Raw genomic sequence first — 19,428 nt, forward strand, 5'->3', positions numbered from 1 at the left:
TTTGCATTTTTGGTCCTCTTCTGCTACACTGGCAACCATTTAGTGAACCCCCGAGCCGAATCTTCACCGATCAATTGCAACTTAGCTAATTACTTATCAATGTGTGGATTGTATTAATGCACATATCAAAGGGATTTTTTTTTAAAACGACAGCTTGGACTGCTGCTTTAAAGGTGGGCAGAGTAAGTTTGGAAACGGGGAGGAGTCACAGACCTCCAAACAATTTAAATCTGCGCACACAAACCCATGTAAACTCAACCCCAGACCCACCTCACCATATATATTTGTCTTAAGGAGTGCTACTGGGTATGTGACATTGTACAGTATATGCTGTGTTATAGTGAATATAAAGCGCTAACTCTACTAGTGTCCACTATCAATATACAGTGGTTATTCTTAAATCAATTGATGCAGGAATATGACAAATGCATGTACACACGTGTATAATATTAAAGTGTATAAAAAATGATATAAAGACCCCCTGCTCGACCCAGCTGGTTAGGGACTGGTTCCACTGGTCCCTCAGGTTGTACAAATCCGTGCGTGATCCAGGGTGAGCATGGGAGAAAAAAATATAAAAAAACACAATATAAGTGCAGACAGTTTGATACTGGGTGAATTAAAGTGATTTTTATCTTGGCTCATGAGTGTTGCCTACTCACAAGATTTAAATAGGACACGGGCAGTTTAGACACAATGGTCTCAGTGGACTGGATCTGTGGATTCTGAGTATGATGCGATCTTCACTTTCAGCCAGACAGCATATGTGTGGAGGGAAAGAGAGTATACATAGTGCAGACCAGTATGGTAAAAAGGTATAACTTTATAAATGAACACTTACAATATAAACATTAATTTCAGGCATGTATCACAATAATTGTGAGTGGAAGGAGGTGGACTGCAGATCTTAGGGCTCACCCACCACCTTTGCTGCGCAGGCACTGCGAGGGAAACTGCTCCGCTGGAGGGACACCGCAGCAGACACACACCAGGGAGATTGGAGCCTCCAGCATCCGAGTACCCGGGAAGGGACTGAGAAGGACCCTCCAGCGGAGCAGTTTCCCTCGCAATGCCTGCGCAGCAAAGGTGGTGGGTGAGCCCTAAGATCTGCAGTCCACCTCCTTCCACTCACAATTATTGTGATACATGCCTGAAATTAATGTTTTTATTGTAAGTGTTCATTTTTAAAGTTCTATAAAGTTATACCTTTTTACCATACTGGTCTGCACTATGTATACTCTCTTTCCCTCCACACATATGCTGTCTGGCTGAGAGTGAAGATCGCATCATACTCAGAATCCACAGATCCAGTCCACTGAGACCATTGTGTCTAAACTGCCCGTGTCCTATTTAAATCTTGTGAGTAGGCAACACTCATGAGCCAAGATAAAAATCACTTTAATTCACCCAGTATCAAACTGTCTGCACTTATATTGTGTTTTTTTATATTCTTTTCTCCCATGCTCCCCCTGGATCACGCACGACATTGTACAGTATAAACACAAGGAAGAGAAGCCCAATGCAACATGATCCTCCGCCGACTTAAATTTAACATGTCAAAAACAGAACTCCTTATATTTCATGCCAAACCTGGCCCTACTACCACCTTCCACATTACTGTTGGAAGAACTACTATACATGCAGTAGCCCAAGCACGCTGCCCTGGGGGTCACAGACTCCTCTCTCACATTCAAAAGGTAGCTAAACCTGTCGTTTTTTCCTCCGCAATATTACAAAGATACTCCCTTCCACTGTTGCTCGACAGCTAAAACTCTGACACAGACCCTCATTCTCTACCATCTCAAATACTGGAACCTTCTGCTGTCCGATCTTACTGCCTCTCACCTGTCTCCCCTACAATCTATCCTAAACGCTGCTGCCAGAATCACTCTACTCTTTCCTAAATCTGTCTCAGCGTCTCCCCTGCTGAAATCCCTCTCTTGGCTTCCTATCAAATCCCGTATCTCACACTCAATTCTCCTCCTCACTTTTAAAGCTTTACACTCTTCTGCCCCTCCTTACAGCTCAGCTCTAATTTCTCGCTATGCACCATCCCGACTCTTGCGATCCGCCCAATGATGTCTTCTATCTACCCCTTTTGTATCTAAAGCCCTCTCTCGCCTTAAACCTTTCTCACTGACTGCCCCTCACCTCTGGAATGCCCTTCCCCTCAATACCCGACTAGCACCCTCTCTATCCACCTTTAAGACCCACATTCTAACACATCTGCTTAAAGAAGCATGTGAGTAGCTCCGTGGCTGATACTATAGACCGCATACAAAAAGCTTGGCCCATTGCAGACGCACTTACCAGAACGCCCTTCTACTGTCTCTGTATGTTCTACCTACAGTACCAATTAAATTGTAAGCTCTTCGGAGCAGGGACTCCTTTTCCTAAATGTTACTTTTACAGTATGTCTGAAGCACTTATTCCCATGATTTGTTATTTGTATTATTTATATGATTGTCACGTGTATTACTGCGGTGAAGCGCTTTCTACATAAATGGCGCTATATAAATAAAGACATACAGTACATACATACATCCAACATCCAACATGACAAAGCATATAGTTAAATATTTATCTGTTTCTTTCTTATATGTGGGGTCTGACTTACTTATCTCTCTCTCTCTCTCTCTCTCTCTCTCTCTCTCTCTTTCTCTCTCTCTCTCTCTCTCTCTCTCTCTCTCTCTCTCTCTCTCTCTCTCTCTCTCTCTCTCTCTCTCTCTCTCTCTCTCTCTCTCTCTCTCTCTCTCTCTCTCTCTCTCTCTCTCTCTCTCTCATATCATCAAGAGGGTAATCTAAAGTTAATTTGCAGAATTTCAATAACCCTTGGCATTTGTAAATAATTTCTTTAGTAAATAAAGAGTTCAATTAAAAATAGATACATTTCATTGAAGAGTTTAAAATATATTCTTAGTAAAATATGTTACAAACTGACTTATACATTTAAATCTTATTTACAGATAGTCACAGAGCTTGTCATCAGTTACAGATATATAATAATAATAAGTCTGGATGGTGGGTATCCGTAACGTTTAGAGATGTTATTGATAAACTCTGTGAAATAACAACACAAGTCTGAGGTTATATTTTGCAGAATAGACAAATAAGTTTATTGCTTGTGCGGTGCACACGCAGAGGAGAGTTTCAAAATAAAACCCTCCCAAAGACATGGTAGCATACAGGCATTATTTATACACAAAATACTAAACCCACGCCCCCTCTACAAGGTTGCGTGTCGTCGCTACGTAAGCGTAAAAGGTAAACAAATTATGCACACGAATACATTGAGTTGATGACATTATGGGATGTCTAAATGAGATGATTCAGCAATAATACTTTATTAAGCTGGTGACCTTTTCTCTACATACAGAAACCATCCCTATCAGTCTGGCCTTTTTCATAACATTGGCACTTTGCTCAAGGTTTTTCAGTTAGCTGCTTGGTTTATTAAAGCAAAAACCTCATTCAAAAACGTCCATCTCATAACCCGTTCACTCAGACAAAACCTAAGATGGATGCTGACTTAAAATGGTTGCATAGATCCCAGTGCTGTTATGTCAGACCCTCCCCTTACGTCAAATTCTCACTTTGTCACTCCCTCCTTTTTATTCTTAAAACATAGCTTTTGAGAATTAAGTTCATGATGATAGTCCAGGGATAACTCAGAGGACAAGGGCGCGTGCCCTTCACTGTCATAGTCTCGTAAGGCGCTGCGGCCAATATGTCTTTTGATGAATTGAATAACTGTGGTCGGCATCTTCTTTCTTCACGGTACTGCTGTTTTCTGGCATCTGTAAAGAGTGGCATCCGAATGGGGGAGGGGGTCGCACACCTGTGGATCATACCTTTGCAACACGTGACACACACATATAACAACAAGTGACACTCCCAAACACATCAAAACATTCAAAAGTTTTTGCTCCAAGTGATCTAAGCCATTCACCTAACCCCAAGGGTGATAATCTGTCACTTCCCTTTGTAAACCTCTTTTGAATCTCTTGTATTTCATCTAGTTCATGCTGCACATTGCTACACTGATCTGGAATAAGAACACAATATTGTTCCTCAATTAGGACACATACCCCTCCTTTTGAAGCTAAAACATAGTCTAAAGCAATTCTGTTTTGTAAGGCCATAAGCCTAATCTGAACCTGTTCTTGGTTTAATGATAAAATTAAAACTGCAAAATTAAGGCCACATCCTTCCTGTAAATTGTTATCTGACTAAACATACATTTTTACACAGGTTTCATTAGTTGGTGGAGACATTTCACCCATAAATTGATTCTTGTTCCTAGTGTGTGATACACCCTTTAAAGAGGTTCCCTTAAAAAATTGGAAAAATACAGAAATTATACACATAATACTAAAAACCTTATTTTATGCAAGCAACCTTTCTTTGGATATGCAGTTGCTAGATAAAAGAAATTGCATCTATCTCTATCATCATATATTTTCAGAATCATCACAACATTCTATTACTGAGAATTGAGGGGGTTTGGTATCTGTGGAAGCAAATGCGTGATCCTCACCCCTGCACGCATTGCATACATCATTCACTCAGAATATCAGAACAGACAATGTCTGCGATGGTCAACATGGCTGACTTATGATCCTTTCCTTGTGGCTGACACACGCCCCTGGGTGACCCCCTCCTTTCGGTGGAGGTGCAACACACTTCTGGATCAAAGTTTTGCTGCACATGACACATACATAGAGAGTGATGAGTACTGCCAAAACACATACAAGAGCTTTCACAAGCCACGCTTCCAGGAAACCAATCCTCCCATCAAGGCTCAATTCTACATACACCTTAAATTTCTAACTTAACACACTCTAAAGAATAAAAATATTGAGTCTCTGAAAAATGAAATGTTCTGATAAAACCTGGCCTTAGCCTGGTGTCTTATTTTCCTCGTTGGTTAACGGTTAGAGTTTTGACTCGGCAAGACGTTAACTTGATGCGGCTGTACTTTAGGTGACTTTGGTCTTTGGTGGCGCTGGAACGTTTGGTGGAGCTGGAACGAGCTTTACTGTACTTTGGGTCCAGGAAAATTACTCTGCCGCTTTAATTGCTGTATTGGTGATTACTTTAGGCCTTTTCACCTGAGATGAAAAGCATGCTTGCGCAGGAAATATGTGACTATTAACCCCATCTCGAGTAGGTGCACTTTCAACGTTGTCTAGAGAGACTCAAAAAATGTATTAGTTGCATACAACTTATTGTTTTATTACTAATAACATGGTCCTTAATTCGTTCCTTTGGACTGCTGATAGTCATAAGTCATCCCATATGTGTCTCATAGGGAGATAATTTATACCTAGGACTAAATTCTTGTATCAATGTGTTTACTCCTGTCTTAGCATCCATATATAGACAGAGGTATTCCCTATTAATGTTCCTCAAATTAAAACTAAGTAGCCAATGTGAACCTGACTTTGATACAATCTAAGTTCCTGAAACTTTAGGGCCTCATCCCTTGCTAACCCACTTGTTTCCATAATTAATTCTATCCTGTCTGCAGGCCATATCCCTAAGACCTGGGAAACTACCAGAGTTTGTCCCAATCTTCAAAAGTGGGGACAAAAAAACACTGTCTCAAACTACAGGCCAATCTCTCTTCTCCCAATACTATCCACTGTCATGGAAAAATATTCACTCCCAATTAAGCCATTATTTTACCCATACAAATTTCCCTAGCCAATCCCTATCTGGCTTTTACCCCAAACACTCCACTGTAACTATTCTGTTAAAAAATTGAAATGCCTTCTACATAATGCATACCTTATTCACTTATGTAACTGCTTTTGCAACTATGTATCCCCTGTATTTAACCCTATACACAAGACACACCCACAAATGAGAGGTGACTCCCAAATTCACCACTTCCTGGCAAACCCATTCTAGATTACACAGCAATTTTTACAATAACCACTGCTTACGGACACCTTTGGAAAAAATAAATGGTTAATTCGTTATAACATACATCACATATTCAGTTAATAGACAAATGATTTTGTATAAGACTTCACACTAATGTCTTGCTTTATATAACCTCTTTGCACTGTGCCGAGCACATGGTCAGCTTTATAATTTTAAAGACACTGCATATTCATCTGACTAAAGAAAAAATATTTTCTATAAGACTTGTTTCCGGGCAAAGAGCCATTTTGTTTCTGGGCGTTTCGCCAATTGACCCTGAAAAGATAAGATAATGGTACACCACGGCTTCTTCCTTAAAAATAATAATTATTGGACTGGAACTTTTGCTTAAAGTTTAAATACATGGAGCTTTATCCAGAGCCCTAAGAACTACATTTTTTATGGCCTCTCAAAAATTAACCAACAGGCTTTTATATAGCTGAGGTTTATATAACTTCTTAACACACAAATAACTCCACACGCTCATGCTATTTCCCTCCACTCAGTTCTTTTTAATGCCTTCTGTTTGAACTTTTATAGTTTCACTGACTTCATTCACTACAAATTTATGCTATCCTGTTGCAATTCTGTCCTTTCTCAAGCTACACACACCTATTTCTCTCCATTAATCAACACTCACAAGTCTAACCCTCACTAACTCTTCTTTCATCTTATCTCAGGACTTTGCTGACTATTTTAAGAAAGAGGTTGAATTCATACACCAGAACATTCCCTCTTTTTCCTCCTATCCTACTCCGCTTCCTACTCTCTTCCTGCTTTCCTTGACTCTTTTTCCACTGTCTCAAAAGAGAATGTCACCATCACTGTGGATCGCCTTTTCTCCCTCTAATCTGCTACATTTCCATTCTCCTTAAAACATGTAATCGTTATACCATGACTCAAAAATAGCAAGCTTGACCTGACCTGTCTTTCTAACTACTGAACTTGTCTTGTATTCTCTTGCTTGCTCCATTTTCTCAACACCCATTCTCTCCTTAACCCTCTACAATCTGACTTCTGCACTGCTCCCTCCACGGAGACAATTCTAACTAAAATAACTGATGACCTATATGCTGCCCCAGACAGAGGTCATTACACTCTGCTCCTATTACTCTCTGCAGCATTTGCCTCTGTGGACCACACTCTTCTCTTTTCTCTGTACACACTCTCACTAGGTGACCTAATAACATCTCTTAGGTTTAAATATCACCACTATGCTGACAACACCCTCATTTACTTTTCAACCCCTGACCTTACACCTGCCATACAAACCTAAGTTTCTGAATGTCTCTCTGTTATCTCATCCTGGAAGGCCCTCTTTTGCCTTAAATTTAACATGGCAAAAACAGAGTTCCTCATACTTCCTCCCAAACCTGACCCTATTATCTAGTTTCACATTACTCTTGAATCTTTCATGCAGTAGCTCAAGCACGCTGCTTAGGGGTCACTCTCTCAACTCCTCTCTCATATTCTCCTCTTTCATTCAAAACATTTCTATAACTGTCGCTTTTTCCTCCACAATATCACAAAGATACACCTTTTCCTCTGTTGCTCACTATTAAAACTCTGATACAGACCCTCATTCTCTCCCCTCTTGATTACTGTAATCCCCTGCTATCCCAGCTTCCTGACTTTCACCTGTCTTCCCTACTATCTCTCCCAAACGCTGCTGCCAGAATCACTCTACTCTTAAAACTCTGATTCTGCGTTTCCCCTCCTGAAATTCCTCTCCTGGCTTCTAATCAAAGCCTACTGCTTCTGTACGCTCTCCCTACCTACCAATTAGATTGTAAGCTCCTCAGAGCAGGGACTTCTCTTCCTTAATGTTACTTTTATGTCTGGATCACTTATTTCATGACCTCTTACCTTTACCCTTTGCTACCTATATGATTACGACGTGCACCACTTCTGTGAAGCGCTGTGCATATTAATGGCGTTATATACATGAAAACATACAATACAATATATACTTCAAACAATGCTTATGATCTTTTACCCACATTTTTGAACACAAAATATTCCCAAACATATCCTTATCCCATAGAAATAAAATTGAAATGTGTTTTTACTCGTTAAACACAATACAGAACACACACAATACAAAAAACTTCTCTCACACACAGCCACACAACATCACAAAAATAACAAACAAATAAAAGAAAGACATTTCTCCCCTATTACCACACAATTTCACCCTGCAACTATTAATAAAAGTTCTCTTCTCTTTCTTTATTCTCATAAATAACCTGACTTTAAAACTACTCTGATGCTCCGGAGCTTTCTGAGTTAAACTTTCGTATCTTAGTACATTCCTCGCGCTGGAGAAAAAAGTGGGGGCACGCTCTGTGCTGCTGCGATTCTGATCCTCTTTCTTGCAGACATTTGATTTCATTGTGAGCAAAAAATATTCATGTTTTCGTACGTACTTGCAAGTTTTTGGATGGTGATTTGTGCACACGTGATACTTAGCATGGTTTATCTTTCACACAGGTAATCATTCAGGAAAAATTAATTAGGGTATCAAATCCATCTAACCACTCTCCATTAAGGGCGCAACAATTTTACTTGCCGGCACCGAAACTTGAGTTTATATCAGGAAATGATTTATAACCACTTATTGCATGTGGGGAAATGGAAGGAAAAGCTTATACGTTCACAACTGATTTCTGCGGTGTCCGCCAGCCGGTCACGCCATGCTTGACTTTTGCCACAAAAACCTCATAAAATCCAAAGATTTATACTACCACAGACACACAGGGATCACTGAAAGTTAGAAGGTTCCACTATGAGCCCTTGCGTTCGCATTCTTACGAATAAGAAAACCGGTGCGGCTACTCATAGTTTCACTCTTCTTTCCATAGTAATTTATTGCAAACAAACTTTTTTCATTGGGGTGGCATGTTTTTTCACTGGGACTTGCATGTGTATTTTCATTTGAACTTGCATGTATTTTTCATTGGCCAACAAAACATATTTATATTGTCTCTTCTTGTTCTCTGTATCCATTCTTTATTATTTCTGTCTGCAGACACACAACCTCTAACGGCAAATTCTGAGAACTTTGGTTTCCCATTATTCTCCTGTTACAGAAATCAAATTTAATTGACCTGTACAATACACCTGATACAATAATCAGCGCAAGCTGATTACGTACAACTCTTTTGGCATGTTATTGTTCTGATTTTTTCACCATAACTATACCCAAGAAAACACTTGAATTACTTCAGCGGGTCCAACCCAGCCCTGATAAACCTTATACTTCTATAACATGGATACAGATAAGACCTTCTAAACAGATATCCATAAATAACCTCATTTGGTATGTTACTGACAAGACAGAGCAAATGTACAATCAGGGACCCTTCCTGCTCAGACAACAAAAATATTTATCACAACCCAGGACAGTCTGAAAAACAATCCCTAAAGCATACAAACACTCACCTTTATCACCAAAACACCAAAAATTTAATGGGACTCTCACCTTAATCCCAATAAAACTTAAAACTTAACACTTTAAAATGGATACAGGAACAGACAAATAAACTTATTTGACACTGCTAGGTTAACCCGTCAACACAGATTGAGACACCCTTCAAAACACATCTCTCTACACATCACTCAAAACAACTTTTTAAACTCAGGCTTTCCTCAAAAGGTGCCTTTTACCTTGATTCTTACGAGCGCTCAGATTTGAGTGACCGAGGAGTGGTTTTTCCAGGTGCTCAGCTTCCGGTGTTTTTTTGGGTTTCTATTCGGTGCGCCATCTGATAAACTCTGTGAAATAACAACACAAGTCTGAGGTTATATTTTGCAGAATAGACAAATAAGTTTATTGCTTGTGCGGTGCACACGCAGAGGAGAGTTTCAAAATAAAACCCTCCCAAAGACATGGTAGCATACAGGCATTATTTATACACAAAATACTAAACCCACGCCCCCTCTACAAGGTTGCGTGTCGTCACTACGTAAGCGTAAAAGGTAAACAAATTATGCACACGAATACATTGAGTTGATGACATTATGGGATGTCTAAATGAGATGATTCAGCAATAATACTTTATTAAGCTGGTGACCTTTTCTCTACATACAGAAACCATCCCTATCAGTCTGGCCTTTTTCATAACATTGGCACTTTGCTCAAGGTTTTTCAGTTAGCTGCTTGGTTTATTAAAGCAAAAACCTCATTCAAAAACGTCCATCTCATAACCCGTTCACTCAGACAAAACCTAAGATGGATGCTGACTTAAAATGGTTGCATAGATCCCAGTGCTGTTATGTCAGACCCTCCCCTTACGTCAAATTCTCACTTTGTCATTATGATCCTCCTGCCTCTGAACAAAGCACTGTAGCCTCCCATTGGAGGTATGTTGACAGGCTTACTCCCTCTCCAGTTGTGCTTTCCTTTTCATAGCCTCTCTCTCCTCTCTCTGTTCTGGTGGAATAGGTATGGAGACCTCAAGCTCTTGGAGAGGCTGTTGACAGAAGGATGGAGTGAAGTTGTCCACTCTACTGGGTACATTGATAGGAAGCTGCAGGTTAGAAAGCTGGTGCTGCAGGTTAGAAAGCTGGTGCTTCTGGTTGAAAGGAGCTTGAATGGGGATAGTGGTTTGGCTGACCTTTTTAATGCATGTCACTGCAGCTTTCCGTTCTATGGATATCACTGGGAAGTGTTTGGGATTCTCTATAACTGAAGCTTTGTTTTCCCCACGTTGTTTGATTTCACTGGTTTTAATGCCAGGAGCTGGAATGGGGATAGTGGTTTGGCTGATCTTTTCAATGCATCTTACTGCAGCTTCCTGTTCTATGGATATCACTGGGAAGTGTTTCGGATTCTCTATAACTGAAGCTTTGTTTTCCCCATGTTGTTTGATTTCACTGGTTTTAATGTCAGGTCTTGTGTACTCATGTATTTTAAATAGCCTAGGCCTGGCATTAATACCGACTCCTTTAATTCCAGAAATACTGTCCTGTTTTTTGGCCATGACCTTTTAATCGCATCAGTAAGTGACCACTGAACATGAGAAGCAGAAGTCTGGCTTTGGCGTCCTTGCATTGGTCCAAGCTTATTTCCAAGTGTAATGGATCCTGCGGGTGCCCCTGGACCTGTGGGACCTGCTTTTTTACCCAATGGGTGAAATACTTGAACAGAGTTAATCATTTGGAGGCTGAGGTTGCTGTGATGGGCTTTCACCTTTCCTTGTTCAGAAGGTTCCAATGACTTCTTGCCCTTCCCAATGACTTCTGAATTCACTCCAGGCTGATTAGCACTTTTTCTTTTGAGAGCTTTGGGGTTATTATCAGTACCACAAGCCAGCGCTTGCTCAAAACTGAAAACGCTGGTCTGGTTCTTTGTTTTCTTCACTAGCTGCTTGATATTGCTGTTCTGTTTACGTTTGATCCCCATCTCTTGAGGTGTCTTTCGCTCAGGACTATGAGTAACTGCAGGAGACTTTGCATTTTTAAGTTTGATCCCCATCTCCTGAGGTGTCTTCCGCTCAGGACTATGAGTAACTGCAGGTTTTTTTTTTTTTTTTTTTTAAACTTTGATTTTATTGGGTGCAATAAAACATACATGTTATCACTTCCCGTTGGCATCAGTAATTTCACCCTTTTTTGTTTTTTAACAATCGTCCAAAGACTAGACATACTAGACTCACAAGACAAACAAGGGGGCCTGGTTACGGGGTAAGCCAGGTAGGGGGGGGGGGTAGGGAGGGGAAGGGGGAGTGGGGTGGGGTGCGTTAAAGGATCTTTCGCCATAGCGGAGAGAGTTTCCGGACTTCCAATCTCCATCTCTCCCGGTGATTGTGCTCCTCCTCGAGATCCCCGTGGGGTTATATGTATATATATATGTATATATATATGTTATATGTATATGCCCCTATGCCCAGCGCTCTGTGGCCCTATTTGTTCCTTCCCTGTTTCTTAGGACGGTCGTTGACTGGCGCTTTCCCGCCCGCTCCCCCTGTTCTACTGTCTTTCTCCTGTCATGGATCCCTTTCGTTACCGGAAAACGCCTTTCTTAACTATCATTGCAATATTGTGGCACTATCTATTCCCGGGATGTCCGTCTGTTCCAGCCAAGGCGACCAGACTTTTAGAAAATTTTGGCCGGTGTCGTTAACCATACTTGTTAGCTGTTCCATCCGGCAAACAAACCAAATTCTGTTTCTAATCTTGGGGATGCTTGGGAGAATTGGTTGCTTCCATAATGCTGCAATCTCGCACCTGGTGGCGGTTGCCAAATGTGTAATTAGCTTATGCGAGGCGTTAGATAGTCCCCCGACCCGTCTGCCCAGCAGGAACAGCCATGGGTCCAGGGGGATCTCCACCTCCAGTAAACGTTGAAGCCAGTCTCTAATTTCTGCCCAAATCGGCGCCACCCTTGTGTAAGACCACAGCATATGGCATAAGTCCGCTCTGTCTCCGCACTGTTTGGGGCAGAGCGGAGAGTAGCCTTTGACAAATTTAGATAATTTAGTGGGAGTGTAGTACCACCGCATCAGGACTTTATAGGCGTTCTCCTTTAACGTGGTACAGATAGAGCTTTTGTCTGCTGCCTGCAGGATCCTATCCCAGTCCTCGTCTTCTAATGTCTCCCCTAGGTCTGCTTCCCACTGTCTCATGTAACTAAGTCTGGGTCGGTCATCCGGCTCTGGACAGACCACCTCCCTGTACATTCTAGAGGTTAGTCCCCTCGTGTCCGTGTCTCTTGAACAGAGCTGCTCAAAATTTGTTCTCCGTGGCCGAATTGGAGCTTCGTTATTGAAAGCTCTGATCTGGAGGTACCTGAATAATTCAGCATTAGGAATTGCTTTTTCCTCCTTTATATGATCGAATGTCTTAATATATTGCCTACCCTCCAGATCATTTAGACGGAGATACCCTGCTCGAATCCAATTTGAGAAATTAGAGCTATCCAGTCCAGGAGCAAAATCTGGGTTCCCCCAAATCGTGGTCATCAGAGAATTCGGGGATGTAAGAGAGCATTTAAATTTGGTCGCCTCCCACGTTTTCAAGGAGCTGGCTACTGCCTGCAGAGGTGTCCGCATGGCGGGCCTGTTTTTTTTGGACAACCAAATTAGATTTTGAATTTCTATTGGTGCGCAGCACGCCTTTTCTAACGCTACCCACCTCCGGAGGCTTGGGTCTAAATGCCCAATCTAAATGCCTAAATTGCACAATCTGGCTCAGCTGGGCTGCTTCGTGATAGGCGAACAAGCATGGCACCCCCAACCCTCCTCTCAAGGTCGGCCTCCTCAAGATTTCTATTTTAATTCGTGGGCTTTTCTTATCCCAGATAAACTTTGTTATTAGGGACTGTAACGCAAGGATGTCGCCTTTTACTAGGGGGATCGGGAGGGACTGGAAAATGTATAGCACCCGCGGGGGGAGATTCATTTTTATGCTATGAATGCGACCTATCCACGAGATGCTACACTCCGCCCACCGCCGGAGATCCTCTCGCAAAGTCAGGAACAACCTGGGATAGTTTGCTTTATACAAAGCTTTGTACTCTTTCGTGATATATACCCCTAGATATTTAAGCATGGAGGGTTGCCACTTAAAGTTGAAATTTAGTCCAATTAATTTTTCCACCGGCTTCGATAAATTGATATTGAGGGCTTCAGATTTGGCCTGATTAATTTTGAACCCTGAGATTTGGTTGAAGGTCCCCAGAATTGAGAAGACATTGGGCAGGGAGGTAAGGGGCTTTGATAATGTCAGGATCACATCATCCGCGTAGAGCGCCACTTTGTGTGGCTGCTCCTTTACAGATATTCCCGTAATATCTGGGTTGTTTGTTATATGTGCCGCCAGAGGTTCTACGCACAAGGCGAACAGCAAGGGAGACAGCGGGCAACCCTGACGAGTGCCGCTCTTTATTGGGAACTGATCCGATGGGAACCCTTGGTGCCGTACCCTTGCCGTTGGCCCCTCGTACAGGGCCATGATGGCCTCCAGAAGACGTCCTCTAAAGCCAAATGCTTCAAGCGTTCCTCTCAGATAGGGCCAATCAATCCTATCGAAGGCCTTTTCGGCGTCCAGACTCAATACCATTGATGGGGTGTTCTGTTTTTGTGCCAGATCAATCAGGTCAATGATCCGCCTGGTATTGTCTGCCGCCTGCCTTCCTCCGATGAACCCTACCTGATCTGGATGAACCAACCTGGGAAGGACAATACCCACTCTATTGGCTAACAATTTGGAGAAAATTTTGAGATCCGTGTTTATCAACGAGATGGGCCGGTAGCTCTTACAGTCTGCCGGGTCCTTGCCAGGTTTATGGATCAGGGAGATGGATGCCTGAAGCATCTGTGCTGGAAACGAGGCCCCCTGCATGACCGAATTAAACATTCTTAATAGATGTGGGGCTTGAATTTTTAGATATTTTTTATAGTATAGATTGGAGAAGCCATAAGGGCCGGGCGCCTTGGCAGGCTTAAGTGACTTTACAACTGTCGTTAACTCTTCTAAAGAGAAGTCCGTCTGTAACGCTTCCCCTTCCGCCCGGGTCAATGTTGGTAGTTTTGCTTCCCTTAAGAAATCCCTGAGATTGTCCCTCGTTTTTTGATTATGTATGACCTTCCCTCCATCGTAGAGCGCCTCGTAGTAACGTTTAAATTCCGCTAAGATCCGCTTAGGATTCGAGGTAAGGTCTACCCCTTGGGTGTGGATGGCTTGTATGTTATAATTAGGAATTCTGTGGCGGAGTCGATTAGCTAATAGGGTGTCCGGCTTGTTCGCCTTCTCAAAGTACCTGCGCCTAGACCAGCTCATTTCCTTTTCCGCCTGGGAGGTTAGTACGACATTTAACTGCTGCTTGGTGTCTGAAAGTGCTTTTAAGGAGCCATCACTTTTATCTCTCTTATGCTCCTCTGTTTGGGCTGCCAATTTCTCCTGTAAGAGTTTTATCTGGCATTCTTGATCTCTCTTTCGTCTAGCTGCTAGGCTCATGAGCGTACCCCTAAGAGTGGCCTTATGGGCCTCCCATAATGTGGTGTGTGATGACACACTACCTAAATTTTCTGAGAAAAATTCCACTATTTTCGCTCCAATTTCTTTTTGGGTATTTGGGATTTTCAACAGCAGTTCGTTTAATCTCCAGTTTGCTCCTGGCCTGTCTAGTGAATTTAGTGTGCACCGCAGCTCTATGGGTGCGTGGTCTGACCACGAAATATCGTGTATACCCGTATGGGAGACCACTGGGACCAGTCTATTGGATACCAGGAAGTAGTCTAGCCGGCTGTAACGGTTATGGGGATGGGAGAAGAAGGTGTAATCTCTACTCTGTGGGTGCTGCTCCCGCCAGATATCGACCAATTGGCAGTCCTTTAAGCCCTGGGTGATTTGTTGGATGTCTAACTTCGGTGGGAGCCCCGACTCAGTGCACCGGTCTAATTTGGAATTTATCGTCCTGTTGAGGTCTCCCGCTACTATCAGCGTTCCCTTGGCCTCTCTATGTAATTTCTGAAAGAAAAGGGCGAAAAAGTCCTCTGATATCTCGCAAGGTGCGTATATGGATGCCAGTGTAAGAGGTCTCCCTTGGAGCGAGCCCACTAAGATAAGATATCTACCTTCTCTATCAGCTACTTTTTTCTCTACCGTGAAGGCTATTCTGTTGTGAATCGCTATGGCCACCCCCCTCTTCTTTACCTGTGTGGACGCCAAATGTACCATTCGGAAGTTTTTATCTATGAATTTTGGGTAGCTGTCTCTGGAGAAGTGAGTCTCTTGGAGGAATAGTAAATCAGCTTTGTGTCTTTTATAATCTCTTAGGGCTAGTTTGCGCTTCGCTGGGCTATTCAGGCCTTTAACATTATGTGAAATGCACCTGACCTCAATACTCATAGTGTTTTAAAATGAACCTGATTCTCTCGGTGTCCTGCTGGGCCATTCTGTTGCCGCCAGGTAGTTGTGGATCCCGCCTTTGTCTTCTCACGTGCTGTCGCCGCCTCTTGCTCTTGCACCCCCAGGGGGGGGGGGACTGGTAGGGGGGGGGTGATACATGAGGAAAGTACACGGGGGGAGACAAAAAAGGAGAAACATGAATACATATAAACAAAAAACACTGTGTCATCGGCCCTAGGACACCCCAGTCCTATAGCCAAGTCCAATGCCCTTGGTCTGGGGGCTCTCGCGGGTACTCCACCGCACCCCTTACCCCATATCCAAAGGACTTTGCCCGGCGTAGGGGGCCCACCCCCTCCCCCGGCCCAGTCGAGACACATGCCGACCCCGAGGTAGTCCCCTTGGTACCCACCCCGTGTCCGCGCTCTGCGTTCCTCTTGCCTTAACAAAACACTCTCAAACCTCTAACTCAGGCTTATAACTGCCTGTCTTTCCGCCCATCTTCTTTTGCTTCGACGTCTCCTGCCGCCTGCCCTGACTGCTGTTTTCCATCGGTGAGTGCTCCTACCCCCTGTGTGCTATCTGCTTCCCTCTACTATCTGCTCCGTGGAGGTCGCTCCTTCTCTTTCCTCCTCTGTGCTCATCAACTTTCTCTGGCTTTCCATCTGTTCTACTTTATTAACCCCTTCTCTCACAACCCCCTTCCATCCACTGTGCCTCTACCTGTCTCTTACCCTCTAACTTCCCTTACCCACTTATTTACTCCACATCTTCCTTCCCCTCCTCTGACTGTCTTCTCCCTTCTCCATCCCCTTTCCTGTCGTTCGTCGTCCTTCCCCCTATCCTGCCAACCTATTTCACATACTTTAACTCTCTGTCTTATTCCATCCATTTTCCGTCCTATCCTCCTACTCGCCTCATCCCCTCTCCGCCATCTATCATCTTCCTCTCCTACTTCCCCCTACTTTCTAATACCTCTACCTCCCTACTTCTGTTCCTAACTTGCCCAGGCGACCTGTCAGATTCTCTCCCCATCCTCTCGAACCTATCCCTTTCCTTGCCGTTGCCCCTTCTTGCGGTCAAAGCCCCCTTTACCACTCCCGCCCCCATCCTCTCCTAGCTCCTTCTCTGTCTTTTGATCCTCCACCGATGGCCCCTCACGCCTGCGCGATGATTTCCCCCCCTGTTGCTATCGCTGCCTGTCCTCGCAGCTGTCCGACCCCAGGTGTGTGTTCCGGAGTGACGGAGTAGGCCCCCCGGCAACCACCGGCGCTTTGCGGCGCCTCTCGATGATGTCCGCGCCTGGCTCTTCCGATCCAGTTGCCCCCTCCAAGATGGCGTCGTCTGATGCGTCCCCGCTGTTATGGATTACAGGTATTTTCTGGCATATAACGCATAATGAATACAGGTCACAGGTACATATATACATAGTATCATTATAAGGCCTAGTATAGCTTAGAGTATACTGTTAAAATCCTGGTTTTCTTGTCTTAGAAATAATAGCTTGTTTTGCTCAGAAGTGGCAGGATATTGGGACAGGTTACATAGACCTAAAAAGGGGAACTAACACCGGTAAACAGGCCGCGGTCTGAACGATAACTTATGAAATATCATATGTCACTAACTGTAATTCCTAGATCGTAAACATCATACTGTACGTCACTAACTGTAATTCCTAGATCGTAAACATCATACGTCACTAACTGTAATTCCTATATCGTAAACATCATACGTCACTAACTGTAATTCCTAAATCATAAACATCATACGTCACAAACCACAGAGCATGGACACATGACACGTGACGCATGTACGCAGCAAATAATGCACCCTATAATAGGTTTGCCCGACTCCATGTTAGAGAGAGAACCGAACTTAGGTGTGAAGTCACACAGATGAGACTTGAGCTGGGACTGGCTGACCTATCGTAATATCTTTTGGTTTGTGAGTATTGACAATGGATATCTAGTTATAATCTCTGCATAGTTAGGAATGGATTGGTAACATACTGTAACTGCTAGCCATCAGCTTATAAGAAGCTTGTTGTGATATTTCTGATATTTCTGATATTTCTGAATATTGTTGTGATACAATAAATGATAAACCTTTTCTTATACAAACTCTGAGTAACCTTTCTTTATAATAATCTCACGATACCCTCCATAATATCATAATATGTGAGAGTGTGGCCGAGACTTTTCAAGTGCAACATTGTGGTCTGTGCTCTTTACTTAGTGCAGGACATAACTTACCATAAGGCGACACTTGATAAAGGAAGGTAGGCTTTTGAGCCCAGGTTACCGCCTGATGACGACTTCCGGTTTCCTGTTTCCGGCGGCCGCCATTTTGAGAGGTGCTCTGCCACGAGGATGGAGCGCGCGCTCTCTTCCCGCCTTTGGGATGTTTCCGGCATCTGCGCCTCACGCTGGGCCGCTCCTCCCTCCACGATTGCCGCCATCTTCCTCGGACTGAAGGTAAGCAAGCCTTGGTCTCCTTTTTTTTTGCAGGGGTTCTTCGGGATTCAGGACCTCGCCAGCGGATTCACCTCTTTGTGACCGGGGCTCTTTTCGTGGACAGTCCTGTGGGTAGCCACCGCATCGGTCCCCTCCATCCTTTATTTATTTAGGGGGTATCTTGTGGCGGCGGGCAGGTAGCGTTCAGTAATTTGAGCGGACAGGCAAAAAGTTCAACCCCGAACCACACACCAAACGGCGCAACAACTCCCAAGCGCAACCGTGCACCATAGTGGGTAAGTAACAGTGGCTTATCAGCGCCGCTTCCCCTTAGCTTTGGGCGAGCCGTTTCCACCGCTCCATTCTGGCTCCATGCGCCTCGGCCTCCTCCATGGCCTGTGCGGGTGCCTCCTCTAGGCCCAGTTTAGAGAGAAACTCGGGACCCTCCGTGGGCTCCTTCATCGTGATGGCCCTCCCGTTCCTAGCCACCATCAATCCGAACGGGAAGGTCCATCTGTTTCTTACATTGCGGTCTCGTAGAACTTTCGTTATAGGGAGCAAGCGATCTAGAGCCAGGGCTTCTTTGCTGTAGTCAGGGAGTAGGGTCTCCAACCATTTTGTGATATATTCCGTGCAGTCCCCTATCTCCTCCGTGACCCCCCGAATTCGGAGGTTATTCCGCCTATCGCGTTTCTCCGCATCCTCTTGTCTCTCCCGCAGCTCATCTATTTGTCTCTGCAAGTCCCCTGTTTTTTTGTCCGTTTTTTTAACCACTTTAATTGTCTGATCCATTTTCTTTTCTAAATCATCTGTCCTTGAGCCTAGTTTCACTACGTCCCTTTTCACCTCCTTGATTTCCGCCTGTAGGAGTGATTTCAGGTCGTTGTATAGCCTTTCGAAATCGCACCTCCTAACAGGCAATAATCCCTGGCTACTACGGCTGTCTTCCTCTCCTTCCACTTCGGTGTCCGTATCAGGGTTTGAAACCGGCGCCATTTCCTCCATGCCCCCGCTCGAGCCGGCGCCTCCGAAGTAAGCCCTGACATCGGCTGTTTTGGTCTTTTTGAGGGAGCCTGGCTTTTTCGGAGCCATCCTTGTCTGTTTGTGGAGGATGCCTGCGGTTTTGGGGTCAATTCCGTCGGTTTTCGGGTGTTTTTATTGTGTTTTTTTATGAGCGTGGCACGGAGCTAGTAAC

At 43.8% G+C, this 19,428-nt stretch overlaps 1 protein-coding gene across 1 annotated transcript in view; it reads right to left on the reverse strand.

Moving 5' to 3' along the window:
* Window positions 1-14,886, reverse strand: part of LOC142481495 (uncharacterized) — a 42,930-nt gene extending 28,044 nt beyond the window's left edge. Inside the window, exons 1-2 of the mRNA XM_075582908.1 lie at window positions 14,399-14,886; window positions 12,157-12,312 (exon numbers count right to left, since the gene is read on the reverse strand). Coding sequence (XP_075439023.1) covers window positions 12,157-12,312; window positions 14,399-14,886 — 644 coding nt within the window. The remainder of the gene's footprint in view (window positions 1-12,156; window positions 12,313-14,398) is intronic.
* Window positions 14,887-19,428: the final 4,542 nt, after the last annotated feature.

Source organism: Ascaphus truei, unplaced genomic scaffold (genome assembly GCF_040206685.1).
Source record: "Ascaphus truei isolate aAscTru1 unplaced genomic scaffold, aAscTru1.hap1 HAP1_SCAFFOLD_272, whole genome shotgun sequence".
In the NCBI taxonomy this organism is placed as follows: domain Eukaryota; kingdom Metazoa; phylum Chordata; class Amphibia; order Anura; family Ascaphidae; genus Ascaphus; species Ascaphus truei.